Source organism: Girardinichthys multiradiatus, chromosome 23, assembly GCF_021462225.1.
Source record: "Girardinichthys multiradiatus isolate DD_20200921_A chromosome 23, DD_fGirMul_XY1, whole genome shotgun sequence".
In the NCBI taxonomy this organism is placed as follows: domain Eukaryota; kingdom Metazoa; phylum Chordata; class Actinopteri; order Cyprinodontiformes; family Goodeidae; genus Girardinichthys; species Girardinichthys multiradiatus.
The window spans coordinates 5,337,094-5,360,051 of NC_061815.1; the positions used below are offsets into that span (position 1 = coordinate 5,337,094).

The 22,958-nt window shown below is 42.4% G+C and overlaps 2 protein-coding genes across 5 annotated transcripts; one reads left to right on the forward strand and one right to left on the reverse strand.

Moving 5' to 3' along the window:
- Positions 1-4,026: 4,026 nt before the first annotated feature.
- Positions 4,027-12,923, forward strand: zgc:113425 (uncharacterized protein LOC541425 homolog). Its single transcript, XM_047354412.1, has 6 exons — positions 4,027-4,464; positions 7,827-7,886; positions 10,039-10,170; positions 10,536-10,682; positions 11,537-11,594; positions 12,498-12,923. Exons 1-6 carry the CDS (start codon positions 4,300-4,302, stop codon positions 12,602-12,604), a joined length of 669 nt encoding a protein of 222 aa, XP_047210368.1. The 5' UTR covers positions 4,027-4,299; the 3' UTR covers positions 12,605-12,923.
- A 33-nt stretch (positions 12,924-12,956) lies between these two features.
- Positions 12,957-18,964, reverse strand: rab33ba (RAB33B, member RAS oncogene family a). Of its 4 annotated transcripts, XR_007036451.1 has the most exons (4): positions 18,299-18,964; positions 13,679-14,999; positions 13,433-13,528; positions 12,957-13,292 (listed from the first exon to the last, which is right to left on the reverse strand). XR_007036451.1 is itself a non-coding variant. In XM_047354411.1 (3 exons), exons 2-3 carry the CDS (start codon positions 18,524-18,526, stop codon positions 14,505-14,507), a joined length of 723 nt encoding a protein of 240 aa, XP_047210367.1. In that variant the 5' UTR covers positions 18,527-18,578; positions 18,729-18,964; the 3' UTR covers positions 12,957-14,504. The 4 variants fall into 4 exon arrangements, 1 of the variants encoding a protein (XP_047210367.1); XR_007036450.1 differs by having other exon boundaries at positions 12,957-13,528; XR_007036449.1 differs by having other exon boundaries at positions 13,433-14,999.
- Positions 18,965-22,958: the final 3,994 nt, after the last annotated feature.

Consider the following 22,958-nt stretch of genomic DNA (forward strand, 5'->3'; position numbering starts at 1 on the left):
CTTATGATTCATTTTTTCAAATCTTTTTTTCTTTAACTGTTGAACTTGGTTGTTTATCTATAGACTGCAGTAATGTGTGTTATTTAAGTTGTTTGTTACACTGCTGTGAAAAAAGCTGTGTAATTCCCCCCTTATAGTTTTCTTGTATTCTTTGATTTCTTGTCACTCTTAAATGTTTCAGATCATCAAATTCATTTCAATATCATGGAAAGATAACATGAGTAGTTTTTAAATGATGATTACTTTTATGAGGAGCTCAAAGATATCCAAACCAACCTGGTCCTGTTTGAAAAATTCATTATCACCCTTTAGTAAATACTATGATTAACCACATTTTTGATTCGCTTTCACTGGCCCACACCTAGGCTGATTACTACAGACCTGTAGAATCAAGAAATCACTTAAATTAAACCTGTCTGACCAAATAAAGTAGGTGAATAGATCTCAGAAAACATTACATCATACCCTACTACAAAGGAATTCAAGACAAACGATAAAAACTCATTGACATCTACCAAAATTATTCCAGGAGTGCAACAACATCCCGTCCCAGGAGGCCACAAAAGAACAACATTTAAAGCTCTGTAGGCCTCACTAGTCTTGGTTAAAGTTAGAGTTCAACCATAAGAAAGAGACTGGGCAAAAATGGCCTCCAAGCGCGGGTTCCAGGGCCATTACTACTGCTGACTGAAGAAAACCCACCAAGGCCTTTCTCAAATCCGGCTAAAACGCTGATGATCCCCAAGACGTTTGTGAAAATATTCTGTGGACTGATGAGGCAAAAAGTTGATTTTTAAAAGGTGTGCATCCTGTTACATCTGGTGTAAAACTAACAGCATTTTAAGAAAAGAACATAACAGTCCCACATGGTGGTGGTAGTGTGATGGCCTGGGGTTCCTTTGCTGCTTTAGGACCTGGGTGATTTACTGTGATCTACAGAACCAGGAACTCTGGTCCCTAGCAGAACATCCTGAAGGAGAATTTCCATGTTTAAAACCCTCCATTGTGGCTGAACTAAATCAATTCTGCAAAGAAGAGTGGGATAAAATACCCCCACAGTGATATAAAACACTTATTGCCAGTTATCAGACACGCTTGATGGCAGCTGCTCAGGGTAGTACAACCAGCTATCAGGGTTAGGGGGAAATTAGTTTTCACACGGGGCCAGGTTGAGTAGGAGAGCTTTTTCCCTTAAAAATAAACCGTTTGGAAACTATTTTGTATATCGTCTGTGTGTCAAAATTAATTAACATGGTCAAACATTAAGTGTGATAATAAAGCAAAAAAATAAAATAAAAAATGAAACAATCTGTAAGGGAGCAAATACTTTCTCACACCACTGTACATAATATCCAGAACAACAAGCAGACTGGTGATCTTGTGGAACCATGCAGGTCCTACAGAACAGACCTGGCTGCTTTCCTATCCACAGAACCTGCAGGGTACTCTAGAGAGGACGGATGAGGCCAGACAGTTATCAGAGATACTCACACAAGCAAGCCGACATCAGCCAACCATTTTTAAATCCTGTTACATGGTTTAAAAACATGAACAACAGTTTTTGTACAATTTTCGGTGGTTGCACAGTTTTGTAATCCACATACAAATATCAAGCAGCTTGAATACACGTGTAACAACTTTCCACCCTCACAAAGACTAGGAGACATCCATGAACAGACTGAGGGTATACTGGAATCCATCAGAGCACAGCATCTTCGTTGTTATGTTGTGAGAGGAAACCGTGTTCAGGTGCCTGTTCCGCTTCCGTTGCCTTCTTTCTGAGCGGTGGGCACGGTGCCAGCTTTAAATAGCAGCTGGAGGAGTTCCTGGATCATCTAGAAATTGCTGATCATTACCACAGATGTCCACCAGAGGAAGCTGTTTCTCAGCAGGTTATGATGCCCGGCTACTTTTTTCCAGTTGTGACCTAGAGTTTGATCATGTGTATACGCACTGCTAGTGAACGTTTCGTTGTCATGATAAAGCTCGTCTTTCCAGGATTGACTTACAGTTTCAGTATAAGTTTCTCTCTGAGCTGTTGAGTTAATTGTAATATTTTTTGCAAAACGCAGTTAAAGCCGGTGGCAGAGTGGAACAAAAAGCAACATGAAAACAGCAATGTTTTCATCTGTGCCAGGTATTCATACGCCTTTCATTCTTTACATCTTGTCACAAAATAACCACCAACTTCACCCTTTTATTTTAATGGTTTCTTGTTGACCAACGCCAAGTAGTGCATGATTTTGAAATGAAAGGAAAACAATACATTATTTTAAAATATGTGACAAATAAAAAAAGATGTGTTTTTAGCCACCATTCACTGCAGTTACAGCTGCAGGTCTTTTAGGGCATGGCTCTACCAACGTTGAACATCTAGATGCTGACAGTCCTGTCCATTCTTAGCAAAACAGCTCAAGCTCAATCTGAGTAGCTTGACGGCATCTGTGAACTGCTACAGATTCTTTATTGAATTTAGTTCTGGACTTTGACTGGGCCATTCTAAAACATGACTAATCTAAACCATCCCATTAGATCTTTGGTTAGATGTTTAGGATCAATGTCCTGCTGCTATTTGAACCTCCACCCCAGTCGCAGGTCATGTGGCCTTTAACAGGTACAAGAACTGCCCTTTGTTTACTTCCATTCACCTTACCATATCTGACCATTTTCCCTCACCTCACACAGGTGAAGACTTTTGGACATCTTTGTGATAAGACGGACTGCTAGGAAATCCCTACTGTCCAAACCAAAAATTGAGGAGAGAATGAAGTTCTGCGGAAAAATCAAGGATGGAAGGAATATTCCCTCCTATACATTTTCTCTCTGTTTGTTTAATACATCTGGGGGAAATTATTTTACTGGAGAAGAACAGGTGAGGGCTGTCATGACTTCTGTGTTATGCCAACAGTGAAGACTCTCTTACACAGTTGTGTTTCTTGCATGAACGCACCCTGGAGAAGCCCCTGATTCTGCAGCCCAATACATTACCAAACACACCTCACTCACTCCTTCTAAGGTGTAACCTTGTTAATCCACTTTTTGTGTTTTTACAAATAGAATAATGGTGTCAGAAAACTTAAATTGTGTTGTCTGTCTGGTGACGAAGTCCTACATTTCCCACACTTTCTGCCATAGCGTCATTGGATGAGGAGGCAGTGCTAATTTGCCTTGTAGCTTTGGAAAAAAACAAAAGAAAAGAAGTTGGTATATATAAGGCCATTAAACCAGATTTGGGACTGAGAAGGGGCACCTGTCAGTGTGGCGCAGACTGTTTGCTCAGAGCAGTGTTTTACATATAAAACAGTTCGATGTGGAGACTTTTTTCTGCCAAGCAGTTTATTGTGTGACACTGTGGTTGTAAAAAAAATTTATTTGTGCAGAGACGTCCACAGAGTCAAGTAGCCGCACTATGTTCTGCCCTTAACCCTTAACCCTTTGCCTCATGCCCCCTAGCTGTGCTGTCCTGGGCAGACAGCCATATCAGCCATTTTAAAAAGCACTGCTGCCTATACAGTCCAGGTTTGAGGTCACTTCGCATCACTGGCATAAATAATGAGTTAATTTGAATAATTGTCCAACAGTTTCTACCAACAGCCCGGGTACATATTGATCTGTGGATTTCCCAGCATGATGGAGCACGGAGTCACTAGGCTAAAGTGAAAAAAACAAACATCCAAGCATTAAAATGTTGCCCCAGCTCTAAGAAGACAAGAATGAGTCACCATCAGTCAGGATTTGGTCGAGATGATGATACCCAGCATGTCAGAGTAAATTGCAGAAGTTTTGAATAACACAGGGAATATTGAATCTGCACATAAATAAATATTTTCTCAAATTAACCTTTGAAATTTTATGAATAGTTGAAAAACAAGCTGAACCCCACAAAACACAACACCTGAGTAACGTCCAAACCTTTGGTAATAACTACACCGCACCTGTCGTTTTAGAACCATGGATGACTGATAAATTGTGTGGGCGGGGTTTGAGAGCCTGACAGTCCAAACTCTGGGCAGAAGCCTCCCACGCTTCCCTTCACCTGCGGCTGGTCATCCAGGTTAATGAATAAACTTCCTGCCCGAAACCCTCCTGAACACGGACGCTGTGGTTTGGAGCCTGCCACTGGACGTCTTTAAAACAAAACATACGACACTTGTTTCATTTTTCCAGACAATAGTTATTGGCGTTAATGGTTCTGACCCAGAAACCCAACCGCGCTTAGTATCAGACCCCCTCACACATTTCCCTCAGAGCTTCTTTAAACCGTAGCAGGAGCACAGCGGGGGACTTTCCAGTGTCAACATGGACCGATACAGGTACTTTATATTCAACCAGAAGGTTGTGCTCATCCTGGGCATCCTCCAGATAGCCTGCGCGGGTCTCTGTGTTGTCTGCGGCTTTATGGACGCTGCTTTCCGCAAGAATACCCCGCTGAGCACCAGCAGGACGCCGGTGTGGGGAGGACTGGTCAGTATCCCCTGGAATGCTCTGCTCACAGACAGCTTATTGACAGGTTATTATAGGCTACTTCTATGGCTTGTTATTGGTGTATTACAGGTTTATCCAGGAAACAGCAGGTTCCTGGGCCAGCTCTTTAAAATCTGACATGGAGAAGCCTGTTGACAGGGCCGGCCCAAGATTGGCTGAGGCCGTGAGCTCACTTTCATTCGGGGCCCTAATTCCAGCTTTAATGTTCCATGATTGTTCCAAACTTGGATAGTCAGGAAGGACGGTCAAACTCCATTTCCTAAAGAGTTCTATGTTGAAACAAACAGTTTCATCTGACAGAGGAATTAAATAACTTTCAAATGATACCAAAATCATGTGTGTAGGTAACATTTTAAGGCCCTCAATTTCTGTTAAAAATGTGAAAAGAGCCAGAGTAAAAATTTGCTTAATTTGCATTTTTTTTCTAGATTTTTGCCATGAAAAATTAAGCAATTATTGATGATTGTGTGAATAAAATAAATGTCAGTTAACTGTGCCTTACTGCAAAATAATTCATAACCATTAAAACAGCAGCAGAGGCTGTTCTGGCATTCAGCTTGTATTGCTGGTCCAAATTAAATCTTAAAATTGAGTTAGAAAATTATTTCCAATTGTTGATGAAAATGACACCTTTCATAGGAGATTAGAACATATGTTTACAATTCAATTCAATTCAAAAATACTTTATTAATCCCAAAGGGAAATTGAATGTTGTTGTAGCTCATTATGCAGGTTTCTTCAAAGAGCCGTTGTAGATGCTGATAACTGTGGGGAGGAAGGATCTCTTAAAATCTACAATCATCTCCTTTGTTTTAGTCACATTCAAAATGAGATGATTGTTTCCACACCATGCCACAAAGCGGTCCACCACCTTCCGGTACTCAGCTTCTTGTCCATCTTTGATCCACCCCACGACTGCAGAATCATCTGAGTATTTCTGCAAATGACAGGAGTCTGTCTTGTACTGGAAGTCTGAGGTGTACAGAGTAAAAAGGAATGGTGAGAGTACAGTGCCCTGTGGTGCTCCTGTGCTGCTGACTACCTGGTTAGACTCACAACCCTTCAGTCTCACAAACTGTGGTCTGTTTGTCAGGTAGTCTTTGATCCAGGAGATCGTTGAGGCCTCCACCTGAGTCTTCTGGAGTTTCTGACAAAGCAAATCAGGTTGGATTGTATTAAATGTTCTGGAGAAATCAAAGAACATGATCCTCACAGTGCTACTGGCTTTGTCCAGATGACAGTGGGTTTGTTGAAGCAGGTGTATGATGGCATCTTCAACTCCAACTCCACAGCGATAAGCAAACTGAAGGGGGTCCTGATAGTTTATTGTTTGCTTACTCAGGTGGGCCAACAGGAGTCTCTCTAGGACCTTCATGATGTGGGATGTCAGGGCAACAGGTCTATAGTCATTGAGGACTGATGGTGAGTTTTCTTTGGTACCGGAACAAGACACGAGGTCTTCCACAACACCGGAACCTTCTTCTGGGCCAGGCTAAGGTTGAAGAGGTGCTGTAGAATCCCACAGAGCTGCTCTGTCCAGGCCTTCAGGACTCTAGAGCTGACATGATCTGGACCTGCAGCCTTATTCCGATTCAGTCTCTCCAGTTGCATCTTCACCTGACTTCTTGAGACACACAGGTGGAAGGGGGAAGCAAAGGAAGCACCAGCATCTTCTGATATGGTTGAAGGCAAACATGTAGAAGCAGAAGGGTCTAGGGCTGAGGTGGAAGATAGAAAATGTGAGGTGTTACTGGACAGCTGTGGGTCCTGTGGGTCAAAGGAGGGTGGGATGTCTGACTGGCTGTGAGCAGGAGAGGAGGATGTTGAGCTTGTTTCTGAACTGAACCTATTGAAGAATGTGTTTAGTTCATTGGCTTTGTCCAGACATCCATCGGTCCGATCATCCTTCTGCTTGAAGCCTATGATCTTCTTCATCCCTGTCCACACATCTCTAATATTGTTTTACTGGAGCTTGCTCTCCAGCTTCTTCTTGTACACCTCCTTGCTGTCTCTTATCTTGACTTTAAGTTGCTTCTGTAAACTCCTCAATAATTCTCTGTCTCCCTCTCTGAAGGCTCTTTACATCAGTTGATTTTTGGTGTACTGGCCATTATGTTGATTTAATAAAACCTACTAGTGTTCAGGTGAATCAGACCAAAACATGAATAATAGTTCAGCAGCTATGCCCCTAAAGGAATAAAATCAACCAATAACCAGTGATATTCTGGGTGTGGTTACTTTGCATTATCAATGGGAATTCTTGAAACTCCAACCTGCATAAGAAAATAAAAGGTTGTTTTTGAGGACAAGATGCAGCCAAGGTTCTAATTACAAAGAAGTGATCAGAACAGAAATGGCAGACGCTGACTGGTACCGTACCTGCTATTACTCCTTGATCTATTTAAATTTGCAGTGAGCATTGTCTAATGCCATGACCAAGGAGATGGTGGTTGTATTCAGGAGATATCAGCCTGTGCATGCCCTCATCCACATCAATGGGATTGTTGTGGAGATCGTTCACCACTCAAAATTCCTGGAGGTTCATGTGGCTGATAATCTGTCCTGGGTCCTCCACACCTCCTCCATCATCAAAAAGCCACACCAGCATCTGAACTTCCTGCAGCAGGTGAATGTGGTCCACCTCAGTCCGTCCATGCAGACCACCTTCTACAAGAGCACTATTAAAAGTGTTCTGGCCAGGAACATTTCTGTCTGGTTTGGCAATTGTAATGCTACAGAGAGAAAGGCGCTGAGCGGATTATTGGGACTTCTCTGCTCACCATTCAGGAGCTGGCCCAGAAAAGATTCCTGTCAGAAGCAGAGGGTACCATCAGAGACCTCAATTAACCTGGACACAGACTGTCCACCTGCTGTCAGACTGCTGTACACTACAACCCACTAAGATAGACTAGACATGTACATCATTATCTGTTTGACAGCACATTATTCCTTAACTGTACTATTTTAAATATGTATATTTATAGTCTAATAGTCTATTATATCTAGATATTTATATTTTTTCAGTTTTAAACACTACATTCTCCGCCAATATCCCATTGTTTTTTGATGGGGCTTTTAATTGTTTTTGAGCTTTAATTGTTTTAAGCTGAGAACTTTGCATGTAATTTCATACTACAGTGTACTGTAGTATGACAAAGAAATTCCGTCCTGTGTAAATCCAAGTTTCACTGGGGACCCCAGGCATGCTGGAGCCCAGAAACGGTTACAAAGTCTGCTTATATCTCAGGGCGGCTCTAACTGTAGACATGTTCTCCAAGTGAAGCTGACCACCAAGGATCCTGTGCTGTCATTTGACTCGAAGTGCTCCCTCTTGCTTTCAGATCATGGCCTCCCCTGGTGTGTTGGCGCTGTTTGCATCCCAGAGGAAAAATGCTGTGTTGGTAAGTTTCTGCTTCTCTGTCCCAAATGAACGGAGGCTGGCAAACACAAGATCCCAGACACCTCAAAACCACTATGGGTTATTATAAGAGCTTCAGTCTAAAGGGTTTATAGTCCTCACCATGCCAGGAAGTACACATCAGAAATCTACATTCATGGTAAAAAAGAAAGTACACTCTTTATCAATTGAAGAGTTTCATGCCATAGGATATTATTCAAATAAACCAGACATTACCATGTTCTAAAATTGTTTAAATCTAACCTTAAATTTACAACAACAACAAAAAGTACACCCTTGCTACTTACTTGAGACTTAAGAGAGTTGAAGCAAGTGCTGCTGATCAAATAAACTTAATAACATCAACATCAGCAAGTGTGAGTTTTGGCCCTTGGCTCCTCTAGAGCACAGAGGTGTGTTGACAGCGTCAAGAAGGGAAAGACATCAACTGTCCATTAATCTAGGAAAGGATGAGTTGTTGAAATAGGTCTCATCTCGGCATCTGTATTCTTATAGCTACTTGGACCTCGTGGACAAACTCTCACTCCTATTCATAGTATATTTAGTTCAGCAGAAAACTATGTTGCACTCACTAAAGCCTCATAGGGGGCGATAATGCTCTGGTTTGCACACTGTCTACTCAGAGGACAACAGGAAGAAGAAAACCCCTGAGAGGAAGGAATAAGGTTATTTGTCACCAGAATATCAGGATTAGGTTTTCCCTGGGAGATAAACGATCCACACTGGGAGGGTGGGGGGGCACAGATGATCAAAGTTGTCACACAGGCCACAGGTCCAAACATTGTTTCCATGTTAGCTCTTTGATAAATTGTGATGGTGTTAGCGCTTCTCCTTTTATGATTGATATTTATGAGACCACTAAACTAGTTGCGGTTCATAGAAAAAGGCTGAAATCCCTCAAGACGAGATGTGAAAGGCTACAAAAAGCTTTACAGTAGATGGTGACCATGCAGAATTATCCCTCAGAATCATTTCAGAACATCAAACATGACATGTTACTATAGTTTTTTTTTTACCTTGTGATTTTGGGTTACAGCATGATTTATGTACCCACCTTTTTACAGTTGGGGAAATTTGTGGGTTCAGATCTGAAGTAAGGACAGAACCAAACTGAAAGAATGTAAAAGAAATACCTTCAGCTAGACCACGGCTAAACACAGTTGAACACTGCCAAAACAGATTGTCTCAGGCGACCTTTACTGGACCTGATCAATCCTGGCAGATTTTAAAGCCATGTGTGCTAATAGCTGTCCACTTGTAACCAATTTAACCAAGACACATGCAATCTGGACTGTTTACCTCAGCGTAAATGTCCTGCTTAAGAAGGATCCAGAAGTCCTCATCAAGGTTTGGTCAGGTGAGGAATTAGGATATGGCATTATTATTTTATCTTTATGGCTTTCACTGACTCAGTGGAGTACTTTAATGAAGCCAATAGACCATTGAAGAAAGCGTGTTCTAAAACCTGCCAGTAGGTCGGGCAGTTTATTTTGGTTCAACCTGAAAAGGTCCAACTAACTCATCTTTAATAATACGAGCCCTTACCAGTAGCCCACCTCAAACCTTCTGGCATTTGAGCCCAAGTGGAGCTCTGTTGTTTCTCATCTAGCCATGGGCCCATGGTTGTGGTCCATCAAGAGTCACTCTTTAGTTCCCCCATACAAATCTGCCTACAGTCAATGTACAAGTGAGGTGGTTTTAATGTTTTGCTCAGAGCTTCCATGTGAGCTATAAAAAGAAGTTAGTTTGCTTTTAGATCCTTCAGGTGTTGATTTATTACAATATTTCCCTCATCTTAAGAACCATTAGGGGCGGCATCATTTAGACATCTTTATGGGTACAAACATGAACTGAAGGTGGGTTTATTCCTTTTGTACCATGGCTCTAAGGGTACAGTGGTACATGCTAATGCTGCATGGCTCTCTTGATGAAATTTCCTGGAACTGGAAAGGTCACATTAAAAGGGCTGGAAGAGCAGCAATCTCTCAGCAGAGAGGTCACCTCACTGTTTCCTTGTTTCCCTGCTTCTGTCTCTTTTTCTGTTCAAATTCCTTCATCTAATTCCAAGTCTTTTTTTATCCCTCTTCCACACATAAACCTATCCTGAAACCATCTGAAAGTCTGTCTGTCCTCAGGTCAGTGTGATGGTGGGGGCTGCAGGACTTTCCTGTGCAGCTGCAGTCCTCATTGTCGGCTACTCCTGTTTGACCCTGACCTATGGGGAAGAGGACAAAGACGTCTTCCACCACCACCGAAGTGCCCAAGTGGTAACTACCAAACACACCTGACTGCATTCCACCTTTAGCTCTTCAGCTCACTGCAAGTGTGTTCCCAGGAGACGGTTGAGGAACTTCAAGAACTTAGAACATTCTTCAAGTATACAGGCACACAATTATCTCCTGTTTCACATCCTTTCTGAAAATTGCTGCTGACTACAAACAAGACAAGTTTAAAATAACTGTTTTTTACGATGCCTCTGTAGCTTACTACCATCGGAATCATCAGAATGACATCCTAGTTCAGATTACCCTGCGATTCTGTTGGAGCATGCTTTTAAGCTCATGGTCTGGTTCTGGTGTATTTGTTCCAAACAGCAGCTCAGTGTGTTGAACTATTTTGCCTCCTTACCCAGACTTTTGTCCTCCATCGGATGGTGAAGGGAGCCAATGCCACCATCGTCCTGACGTGCATCATCAGCCTGGTTCTGTTGTCACTCATTGGTTACGTGGGCTTCCGCAGTCTTCCGTGCTGTGGCTGCTACGACTCCAGGACTGGACTGGTAGGACACACACGGTTTCTGCCAGTGACAGGGTTTTAATCATCTCATGCTACAGGACATTCTGAAGAAGTTACACTATTGGATCTATGGAAGTACCTAGTAGGGTTATGGATGTTTTCAAATAGTCCGTGTGATTATTTTGATGAGTATTTTTTTCTACCAGCTCCTGGTACTACTGCAGTAATTACATGTGCTTAATATAACAGCCTAAATCCACACCAGCTGACTCTCTGAACCAGACCAAGGTACGCTTTATGTATCTAGTTCATGTTGCTATCAGTTCGGAAACTGCTGCTAATCTATCAACCCTTAATAATAAACCAGACCGTTCTCAACCCAGTGCCACCTCACTGACTGCCAGATCACACGAGCAAAGGACAGGAGGTATCACGGTGATTAGATCACCACCATGTGATTGAACGTCAGTACGATCATGTTTGTGAAGCATGGCAGAGAAAGAGCCAAAACCCAGACCAGCCAGGCCTGTAGCTGTTTTATATTTGATGATAGTCATGCTACAAACTCTAGAGTTTAACACTGAACCAGTCGGTCTGTGTAGATCCACAGGAACACTCAGTCAACTGAACTTTAAATGCAGAACCAGGTCATCAGTTCGTTCATAGCACAGTGTGTTCTATTAACAGGTCAGTGTATTATTTCATAGAAACGGATTTTATTCCTTAGCAGTTAAGCAATAAAACAGTCAAAATCTCGTACATCAATACAGTAGATATGTAGACGGTTTGGTCTGAACTGCCCAACCTGATTTATTTCTAAGGTTGCTGTTTGTATCCATTTTTTTATTTAACGTACATATAATGTCTCCTTGCTCTGAGATGTTGTCTGCGTTTCAGGAGACCCTGGTTCCTCAGAGTGATCCTGGAGACACTGAGATGGTGTGTACTTGGCAAGGTAAGACTACTGTAGAAGGTGTGTTGGAGGACCAGACAATAACTGCCATGAAGAAGATGGAGTCTCCCATCTTCCTTCTCTTTCTCTCTCCAACTATCCAACTAGTTTATTGAAGACAAGTAAATGCCATGGAGAACTATGGTTTCTATACAGGGACTTGCAAAAGTACAACTGTTGAACTTTTTCAGGTTTTGTCACATCACAACCACAGACCTCCATGTATTGGGATACCTGGAAGTGGCTGGAAAAGGATACATGATTTTCTAAAGTTTTTACAAGTAAATATCTGAAAAGTGTGGAGTGGATATGTATCCCCCATTTAATCTGACACTGCTAAACAAAACCTAGTGCAACCAGTAAAGTTCACATGTGTGTCATTTAATCTCAGTCTAAAGGCAGCTGTTCTCTGAAGGCCTCAGAGGTTTTCTAGCGAACATTAACAACATCATAAAGACCAGGGAACACAGCAGGCGGGTCAGGAAGAAGTTTAAAACAGACTGGGAGAATCTGTTGGTACAAAAACTACTAGTGATGCACTCCACAAATCGGGCCTTTATGAAATGATGACAAGAGGTAAGCTAATGTTGAAATCCTAGAAGAAAACCTGTTAGTGGCTGCAGAAGACTTCAGAATGTGGTAGAGGTTTACCTCCCAGCAGGACGACAACCCTAAACAGACAGATACAATAGATGGTTTAAATCAAAGCATATTGGTGTGTTTGAATGGCCCAGTCAAAGTCCAAACCTAAATCCAACTAACTAACCTATGCTAAGACTTAATCTTATACACATACATGTTTTAAGCCAGGCACCTAATTCTTGCCCCCCCATTGATGAGTTTGGTTGTAATATCACCCATTCAGCGTCTCAGCTGTCCTGTGATGTAGTTCTCCTGTATATCCAGCAGGTGGTGATGACAGGCTCTTTAACTCTCCTCAAACATCTGATGGAGTCACCAAAGAGGAAGAGGATGCTCCCTCTAAGCTGCATTCATACAGCAGACTGACCTGAGTCACACCCCAACAGCTCTACAGGCGTGTCCGTTAGTTTCCGTCACCGTTCTAAGAACAGATGGGATGTATACACCCTTCAGTGACACAAGGAATCTAATGGAACTCCAATGAAGATGAAACTGTTAAGTTAAAAGTGGAAGATCGGTCAGAGTGATCAGTGCTGCTTCCATCGCTGATTGAACTCCTCTGGACTATGTGTTCATTTCATTCCCAGCATATTTTACCATTTTTTCCATGCAAGGTTTCCGTAGCACCCTGTGTTCTGTATGAACCTAAGTTATGATTTTATAATGTTTAATAAATGCATTTGAACAGTACTGTTTCTTTTAAACAAACGACAGCCTGTGATGTTTGTGTCATGAAAGTTTATTGCAGGGTGAAAACAGCTTCACTTATTTACAGATTACAGGTGCTAGTCTGTTTTCCTCCAGGCCATTTCCAGTGAGATCCAGAGCAGCAGATGAATCAGACAGAGGAAAGTAGCGACAGATCTGGCAGAATCCGCTCAGTCCGGCTTCTGTTGTAGCCACATGGATGGACCACAGCGAGACTTGATTAAGTTCTTCATCTGAGCGTACGGCATCTGAACAGAAAGTCTTGAGAGAAAGCATGGGGTTCCTACTGACGGTGTGAAGCTTGAGGTGATCAGCAGCAGAACCACAGGACCAGCTGTGGTTCCACAGCAGCTAAAATCAAACGTGATGCAGGTTAGTGTCTATGAGCTGCCATGGCTACAACGGTTGTGTAGCTGTATAAAGATAGAAGCTTTTATCATATTCAGGGAAACACATTCAGATGCCTGAGGTACCCACTACCAGGTGCTAACCTGAACAGAGCTGTAGCTTTATCAGGAAACCTTCCTGTTCTGGGTCTGATTCCTGGTACTGTTTTGGATCGGTGAAAGGGGCAACTGGCTCCAAATCTACGTTAAAACAGAAAAAATAAAAGGCTAAACATTCAACACAGGTGTTGTCTAGCTAGCCAAAGATGGACTCCTGCAGCTCACTGCTGTGCTGCGTTGGTTGGTGATTTAAAGGGACAGCTCAACTAGAGTGAGCTGTCAGTGTCTTACCTGCAGTAGATGACATGTTGACCCTTTAGGTCAGCACCCAACACAAAACTGGATTCACCTGTTGATCATTCTGTTCAGAGGTTGCACCAGTCCAGGCTCCCACCATGTTAACTCATTTCTCGGGTTTTTTTTAATCCGCCATCTTTTAAATAAGTGTACTAAGCCTCCCTGCAAGTCTGGGATGAAAGTGTCAGATACATCATCAAGATGGGACCTGGATTGGAAACGCCCAAACCGAACTGTGACATTCACAGAGAGCTGGGCCCTGAAGGCACCAAACCAAGCTGAATACCCAGAACTACCCGGATCGGCCCAAGCAGAGTGGACATGCCTGGACTGGTCGTCCTCAGCTAGTTAAGGTGAAGATGGTTTGTCACAATCACTTTTGGTCTCCAACAACCAAACATTGCACTTTAGATTTGAATTTACTGCTAAAGTCTTGGGTGTTTAGGGGGGAAAATCTATCGTAAAGTTACTGGATTAGACAGGATATTTGGAAATTCAAATATTGGACAACCTGTGTGGCTGACCAGGAAACAGTTGGATGAAGCTCATGACGTAAAGCAACTAATGTGAATATGTAAACAAGCAGGATGGTTCGTCAGTGCTCTGTTATTTTACAATCTTTCTACAAGTCTGAAGAGCTAATAGAAGCTCTGATTGATCGACAGGTTTACCATCATTTCCGGCCCAATCACGTTCTAAATAAAGTCTGGAAAACTGAAGCAGTCAACACATTAATCCTCTTCCTTCCTTCAGTAATTCTATCCTCACTGCTCGTTTCTTCTCATGAGGCTTGCACAGCATCACCCTGATGTTGTTTTCCTCAGCAGCTGCTGCAGCTCCACCCCTTGCCTCCATCCCCCCCATCATTCCTCCCACCGCCAAGGATGACGGTGCCTCCCGAGCCCTCTGGCGGCTGACTCAGCACCAGGGGCTTCTGGGACTTCAGCTTGTGGGCCACAGTCATAAAGATAGCCTCGACGTGGTCGCTGTTGCGGTAGTTTCCGTCTCCCAGGCTGTTTGGGCTCTTTGCAGACGTTTCAAACAGCGGCATGGAATGAGCGTCCGCAAACTGCTGCGCCACGTCCGTGCCCACCTGGATGGAGTCCTGGAGGTCGCACTTGTTTCCCACCAGGATCCTGGGCACCTCTGTGCCCAGAGCGTGCTGCTTGCACTCCTCGATCCAGGCAGGGAGGCTGCGAAAGCTGGGGGCGTTGGTCACGTCGTAGACGAACACGACAGCGTGCACGTTGCGGTAGTAGTGCTGTACCATGGACTTCCTGAAGCGCTCCTGGCCAGCAGTGTCCCACAGCTGGATCTGAGAGGGACAGAGTGGACGTGGGTCAGTCAAAGCTAGAACTAATCAGTGTGTGGACAGCAAAGTGTTTCTTCCCACTCATTTTTGAACATGTTATTTACTGATATCTATGATCAATTATTGGTATTATTACTATTATCATTATTAAATTTAGAGTAGCAGGCACAACATTTCACATCATTTTTCTTTCTCTTTGTAGTTAAATATCAGGTATGAAGCTAAATAGTAGTAAATATTCTCAAATTTCACCTATAGTTTCTATGTATGTATTAGTTATTTGTATTTTAATCAACTTTCATTTATTTTGCTACTAAATCTCTGTTGGGGCTATTGAAATATGAGAGATTATGACCCCTGATCAAAATACATTCTGCTATTAGATAAGTACTGCAGACAAATAACCATATTTCCTTACAATAGACTATGACTGGATTATAAAAAAAATATTTTACGTTGTCAGCGGGTCGCGGGGGAACTGGTGCCTATCTCCAGTAGTCTATGGGCGACCCACTATGGAATAAGCGGTAGAAAATGACTGACTGAAGTTGTCAGCGGTCCAAAAACGGCTAAATAATGAAGGCATGGTTGGTACATAACACCCTGGAGCAGACAGCTTCAAATTTGCATTTGAAAAAGTCAAGTGAGAAACAATGTTTTAACATAAATGTATTTTATTATTATTCTATATGCTGTTTTGTTTTTAACATTTAAAAAATGAATAATGCCAAACTAATTTAAAAGGGTAAGTAGCTACAGGGTGTATTCTTGTAAAGATCATCAGCTCTTCTACAGATCCTTCATTCTTTATAGGTTCTCCCATCAAAAAAGCAAAAAGAAAAAAGATGAGCTTAAATTTCATCTCATGCCACCGGGTCAAGCACGGCAGTGGAGGTGTGATGATTTGGGCATGCTTAAGGCCTGGACACCTTACATTCACAATCCCAAACTCCTGTGTGTGTATTGTATTTTTTTTTTATAGCACAGTGAAATATCATGGGTTGTTGGTCCACTAAGGTCACGTTTAATCCGACACCAGACCTGGTATAAACCTGATGAATACTAATATCTTGTAAATCACTCCAACTAAAGAGTTTTCTTTAACCATCTTTGCAGTCTCCATCAGGCCCTTAGTAACAATAATGTTTGACCCTTTAACTGCACCTTACTATCATGTCCAAATTCACCCAAAATCAATTTTACATCAGCTCTACAGGTCCTTCTCAAAATATTAGCATATTGTGATAAAGTTCATTATTTTCCATAATGTAATTATGAAAATTTAACATTCATATATTTTAGATTCATTGCACACTAACTGAAATATTTCAGGTCTTTTATTGTCTTAATACGGATGATTTTGGCATACAGCTCATGAAAACCCAAAATTCCTATCTCACAAAATTAGCATATTTCATCCGACCAATAAAAGAAAAGTGTTTTTAATACAAAAAACGTCAACCTTCAAATAATCATGTACAGTTATGCACTCAATACTTGGTCGGGAATCCTTTTGCAGAAATGACTGCTTCAATGCGGCGTGGCATGGAGGCAATCAGCCTGTGGCACTGCTGAGGTCTTATGGAGGCCCAGGATGCTTCGATAGCAGCCTTTAGCTCATCCAGAGTGTTGGGTCTTGAGTCTCTCAACGTTCTCTTCACAATATCCCACAGATTCTCTATGGGGTTCAGGTCAGGAGAGTTGGCAGACCAATTGAGCACAGTGATACCATGGTCAGTAAACCATTTACCAGTGGTTTTGGCACTGTGAGCAGGTGCCAGGTCATGCTGAAAAATGAAATCTTCATCTCCATAAAGCTTTTCAGCAGATGGAAGCATGAAGTGCTCCAAAATCTCCTGATAGCTAGCTGCATTGACCCTGCCCTTGATAAAACACAGTGGACCAACACCAGCAGCTGACACGGCACCCCAGACCATCACTGACTGTGGGTACTTGACACTGGACTTCTGGCATTTTGGCATTTCCTTCTACCCAGTCTTCCTCCAGACTCTGGCACCTTGATTTCCGAATGACATGCAGAATTTGCTTTCATCCGAAAAAAGTACTTTGGACCACTGAGCAACAGTCCAGTGCTGCTTCTCTGTAGCCCAGGTCAGGCGCTTCTGCCGCTGTTTCTGGTTCAAAAGTGGCTTGACTTGGAGAATGCGGCACCTGTAGCCCATTTCCTGCACACGCCTGTGCACGGTGGCTCTGGATGTTTCTACTCCAGACTCAGTCCACTGCTTCCGCAGGTCCCCCAAGGTCTGGAATCGGCCCTTCTCCACAATCTTCCTCAGGGTTCGGTCACCTCTTCTCGTTGTGCAGCGTTTTCTGCCACACCTTTTCCTTCCCACAGACTTCCCACTGAGGTGCCTTGATACAGCACTCTGGGAACAGCCTATTTGTTCAGAAATTTCTTTCTGTGTCTTACCCTCTTGCTTGAGGGTGTCAATAGTGGCCTTCTGGACAGCAGTCAGGTCGGCAGTCTTACCCATGATTGGGGTTTTGAGTGATGAACCAGGCTGGGAGTTTTAAAGGCCTCAGGAATCTTTTGCAGGTGTTTAGAGTTAACTCGTTGATTCAGATGATTAGGTTTATAGCTCGTTTAGAGACCCTTTTAATGATATGCTAATTTTGTGAGATAGGAATTTTGGGTTTTCATGAGCTGTATGTAAATCATCCGTATTAAGACAATGAAAGACCTGAAATATTTCAGTTAGTGTGCAATGCATCTAAAATATATGAATGTTAAATTTTCATCATGACATTATGGAAAATAATGAACTTTATCACAATATGCTAATATTTTGAGAAGGACCTGTAGATCTAAAACAGCCAGTGGTGCGAAGCGACTTGGATGTCCACAGTCTCAGGATGGGATGAGAACTAACAGGACTGGTTGTGTTGGTGTGAGAACACCACCATTCACCCAGTGATCTGACCCAGACTGACCCCCCCCCTTATTGTAAGAAATCTTACATTTTTGGGGCTTTAACGTGATAACATTAGTTCCTCTGTAAATTGGTGGAATATTCCTTTAAATGTGTCATAAGAGAGGAAAGCATGATGCTAACAGCTACAGCAGTCGCTTTAATAACAGAACCGATGTAACGCTGAGCTCCATGACAGCAGTCATCAGGCCAGGAGACTGGACTGATGAGGAATGATGATTACAGAACCTGTGCTGCAGCCTTTTGTTGTATCAATCTTTCCTTCTTCCGGCCTGCAGCAGTTAAACAGTATCCCGCACCGTCATGTTTACCAGATGGAGAGTTCTAGTGTTGGAAAGGCCACATGCACACCTTGATTTTCTCTCCGTCAATCTCCACCAGCCTCTCCCTGAAGTCCACCCCGATGGTGGCCTCGGTCTTTTCGGGAAACTTGCCCGCACAGAAGCGGTACGTGAGGCAGGTCTTGCCGACGCCCGAGTCCCCGATGACAATGATTTTGAAGATCCGGGTCCTGGGCGGCGGAAGAGCCGAGCTCGTCAAGGAGCCGGACAATTCAGCCGAGGAGCCGCTCTGTGCCATGTCGAGCCGAGGGGGCTTTGTGACCTCACACCGGCGGAGGCTCCTTCACTGCCTGTTCCCGGGGGAAGGAAGGAGGGTCAACGTTAAAAAGCCTTCTCGAGGACGGTTGTCTTTATCATTTACACCCAGACTCGTCCAGTGTGTAAACAGCGGCAGCTAGTTATCTGTGAATTAATACTGGGTATGTAAACACCATCTCTACCTGTAAACCGCTGCACCCCTGAACCTCTGCTGTTCAGCTGTGAAGCCACGTACTGTAGTCGAAGGGACTCTCGTCTCGCGAGATAACATTTATGAAACGTTCACAGCCCAGTCAAAGCTGTTGGAAACTCAAGCTCTCTATATAAATGTGTGTGTGTGTGTGTGTGTGTATTGTTGAAATATAAATGCCTTATCATTAGTAGCTAAAGCTAAGATATATTTGGGATTTGCTGCTTATAGATTGATTATTATTAGGAGTTTTTAGTAATGTTTTTGAGAGTTAGAAAAATTCTTAAACAGTAGCTTCTAGTGTGGTCACACAATGAGTGTTTATTATTTAAGGTTAAAGCTTGCAAGTGTTTTTTTTGTCTGTATCGTGAGAAGCTGGCAGTGTATTAGGGAGGCATGGTACTCCTCTCCCTGAAGATTCCTGAAGACGTGTGGGAAACAATTCTTTAATTAAATGATGAAATGTATCTCTGTTTCTTTGATACTGTTGCTGGGGAGACATCCACAGACAGAATGATTGTGTATGTGTACTGCATAGCAGCGTGGGGTATAAAATGTAATGTAACGCAACCCCCAGTGAGACAACACACAGAGGTTTCCAGGTACCCGTGTAAGTGTGATGTCTCCCTCTCTGAATTCAGATTGGTTTTAATAAACTTGTGGAAACGTACAACTGATCTCTGACTGAGGATTGTCCTTTGGGGTGCCATATAAAAAGAATCGATGAGAAGTGAGGAGTAATGTAAGAGTTAACGGACGGCCAGTAAGGTTTTCCTACCTCGACAGTATGTACACTGCTCAAAAAAATAAAAGGGAACACTCAAATAACATCCTAGATCTGAATGAATGAAATATTGTCATTGAATACTTTGTTCTGTACAAAGTTGAATGTGCTGACAACAAAATCAGACAAAAATCATCAATGGAAATCAAATTTATTAACCAATGGAGGCCTGCATTTGGAGTCACACACAAAATTAAAGTGGAAAAACACACTAGAGGCTGATCCAACTTTGATGTAATGTCCTTAAAACAAGTCAAAATGAGGCTCAGTAAGTGTGTGGCCTCCACGTTCCTGTATGACCTCCCTACAATGCCTGGACATGCTCCTGATGAGATGGCAGATGGTCTCCTGAGGGATCTCCTCCCAGACCTGGACTAAAGCATCCACCAACTCCTGGACAGTCTGTGGTGCAACGTGACGTTGGTGGATGGAGCGAGACATGATGTCCCAGATGTGCTCAATCGGATTCAGGTCTGGGGAACGGGCGGGCCAGTCCATAGCTTCAACGTCTTCATCTTACAGGAACTGCTGACACACTCCAGCCACATGAGGTCTAGCATTGTCCTGCATTAGGAGGAACCCAGGGCCAACCGCACCAGCATATGGTCTCACAAGGGGTCTGAGGATCTCATCTCGGTACCTAATGGCTGTCAGGCTACCTCTGGCGAGCACATGGAGGGCCTTGCGACCCTCCAAAGAAATGCCACTCCACACCATTACTGACCCACAGCCAAACCGGTCATGCTGAAGGATGTTGTAAGCAGCAGATCGCTCTCCACGGTGTCTCCAGAATCTGTCACGTCTGTCAAATTTGCTCAGTATGAACCTGCTTTCATCTGTGAAGAGCACTGGACAATACGCTGACAGCAAACCTTCTTGCCACAGCTTGCATTGATGTGCCATCCTGGTGAGCTGCACTAACTGAGCCACTTGTGTGGGTTGTAGAGTCCGTCTCATGCTACCATGAGTGTGAAAGCACCACCAACATTCAAAAGTGACCAAAACATCAGCCAGAAAGCATACAACATTCCCCTGTTGTCTATTCCATTTGCACAACATCATGTGAAATTGATTATCAATCAGTGTTGCTACCTAAGTGAACAGTTTGATTTCACAGAAGTTTGATTTACTTATATATATATAATTTACAAAATGTAGTTTTTAATTTCTGCTTGCATCCAATTTGGTCCAATTTAGCCATGAAACCTCCCACACTAAAATGACAGGTGTTTCAGTTTCATTGTCCAACCCCTGTATAACTGAAAGAGATGTTCTGGTAGGTGAATGTACTCAGAGAGATGCTGCCTGCATTCATGGGAGGAAAGTGTTACAGAGTTGCAGGCAAGTGGGAGAGCAGGCAGAGGACTCAGGTGAAGGGGATGTAGGAGATGAACATAGAAACAGAGGATAAATCTAGGAGGGTCTTCAGGAATAATTCAGAGATAATTACAGACTTTACTTCTTCCCCACAGTGATTTGTGTCCAGCTGAAAACCCAAGCAGAGCAGAAAACCTCCTGAAGAAGAAAATTAAGGCTGGTGGAGCTAGATGTTTCGGAGCCTGCAGCTAAAGTTTGATGGCAGCTTGTCATCTGCAGATGATTGTACTGCCTCCACTAAAACAGCTTTCAAAGATCTGCCAAGAAGGACCTTCAGAAATGTCCTTTTGTCCCCAAGGGGCACTCTTGTGATGTTGCATTGTTTGAATCGGGAACAAAGAAACTAAAGTGGATCTGTGGACCGTTAACATGTTTATTCTGTCAGGCCATTAAAAAGAATCTCCATGTTACTTTCTAACTTCTGCTCGAGTCTTGTTTTTTTTTTTTTAAGAATTTTAAGTTTCAGAGTAAATCAGGGACATTCTTTAAAAAGATTGTTGCAGTGCAGCCATGGAGAGCCAAACATTCCTGCCTGATAGATGTTTAAAGACTTCATGAAAGTGTTAATTTTGTTGACAAAAAAGTTGTTTTTCTCCAACAGCCTTCTTCCTGAAAGCAGGAAGGGAGATGAAATCCAATCACGTGGAAAGGTGGGTTAGGCAATGAGACCTAATGTTGTTGATCAGCATGACATTAATAATGAAATTGTTGGAAGCAACATGGTGATTGCAGAAAAAAAATGTCAATATTTCATATATACATTCATGGTTGAGGTCAGATAGGCCTAGAGGCAATGTTGCAAAGACAGTTTTTATAATCTGATCATTTTGTTTTTTAAAAGAGTGAATGCTTACTTTAGATTCCAGATTGTTGCATTACTGGTACAGCTTTCACAATTTTATAACATCTTTCTAATCAAAATTCAGTTAAAAGAAAAAGGTGAAGAGGAAGCAGCAAAGTCCATATGCATGTGATAACTTTCAACTTGTTGGTTTTTTTAATGAGCAAACCTTTACTTTTAAATTCTGCAACTAATGATGAAACAATTTCTCAAATGACTTGATAAAAAAAATCCTGAAACAGATCCCAAATGTAATAAAATAAAACCTGAATAAAGTTACACCCAGAATTATCCCTAACTCTGTCAGATTTAGATTTAAAGCGATTTTCATTCAAGTACGTAGTAAACGAGGCAGGTATCTTTCAAAACCTACCAATGTAAAAAAAAATCTGTTTTTGTTCATATTTTATTTAGACTGGCATGTAGAACATATTTATAGTCTTCTCAATATTCAAAAAGTGATGTTAAAGCACTGAAACCCATTTTATAAGTGCTGACCAGCTTTGTGCATGTTTCTGCTGGTATTTTGACATTTTTCTCTGGTGAACGACCTGGAAGTCCTCGATTTCATCACCATAATCTCCAATACAGTGTCTGTTCAATCAGGTTTCGTCTTTCATTCTACACTGCCAGAATCTGTATCCCCCATCTACTCCATCCATCTATTATTTTAATTTACATATGATTAGTTACTGCTCTTGAACTTGAAGTCTTTCTGCCCCAATCCTGCAGTCAGCCTACAGCATTCCCCTATTATGGGGGAAACATACTCTATCAGACTAACCCTGCCACAATTTGTATCTCTGTACAAATTATGGACTAGCAGTCTTTGCTTAATACCTTTGTTGATTTACCTTTGGCAGTCTCAATCGGCTTCAGTTGAAGTTCATTTTAAAAGGCATCACAAGGATTACTTGAATAACTAAGAGATAAAATGACAAGAAAAGGAATGTTTAAAACCCATTCAGAGTAGCCTTTGTAGCTGTAAAGCCAGGCGGTTCAAACACTGAACACTGAGGATGATGACTCTGATAAGTTACCTCTCTTCATTTTGCAAAAATGTTCCTCCATAAAGATTGTGCAACAGACATTTCCAGGATTGCTCAGTTCTGGAGTGGACTTCACTTTAAACAACACAGCAAATAATGGGAAGTTTGGGACCTGCCTATAAATGCCAGAAGTTCCAGCTGCTCTGGAGCAAAGTATTGACCTGCTGCTTT

Bases quoted from the DNA above. Each gene is read 5' to 3' on its own strand.
- zgc:113425 (XM_047354412.1), top strand. From the start codon at position 4,300: ATGGACCGATACAGGTACTTTATATTCAACCAGAAGGTTGTGCTCATC. The intron at 4,465-7,826 runs GTCAGTATCCCC...TCTTGCTTTCAG, and splicing joins CGCCGGTGTGGGGAGGACTG to ATCATGGCCTCCCCTGGTGT. The intron at 10,683-11,536 runs GTAGGACACACA...TCTGCGTTTCAG, and splicing joins ACGACTCCAGGACTGGACTG to GAGACCCTGGTTCCTCAGAG.
- rab33ba (XM_047354411.1), bottom strand. From the start codon at position 18,526: ATGGCACAGAGCGGCTCCTCGGCTGAATTGTCCGGCTCCTTGACGAGC. The intron at 15,000-18,298 runs GTGTGCATGTGG...TGTCCCTCTCAG, and splicing joins TTGACGGAGAGAAAATCAAG to ATCCAGCTGTGGGACACTGC.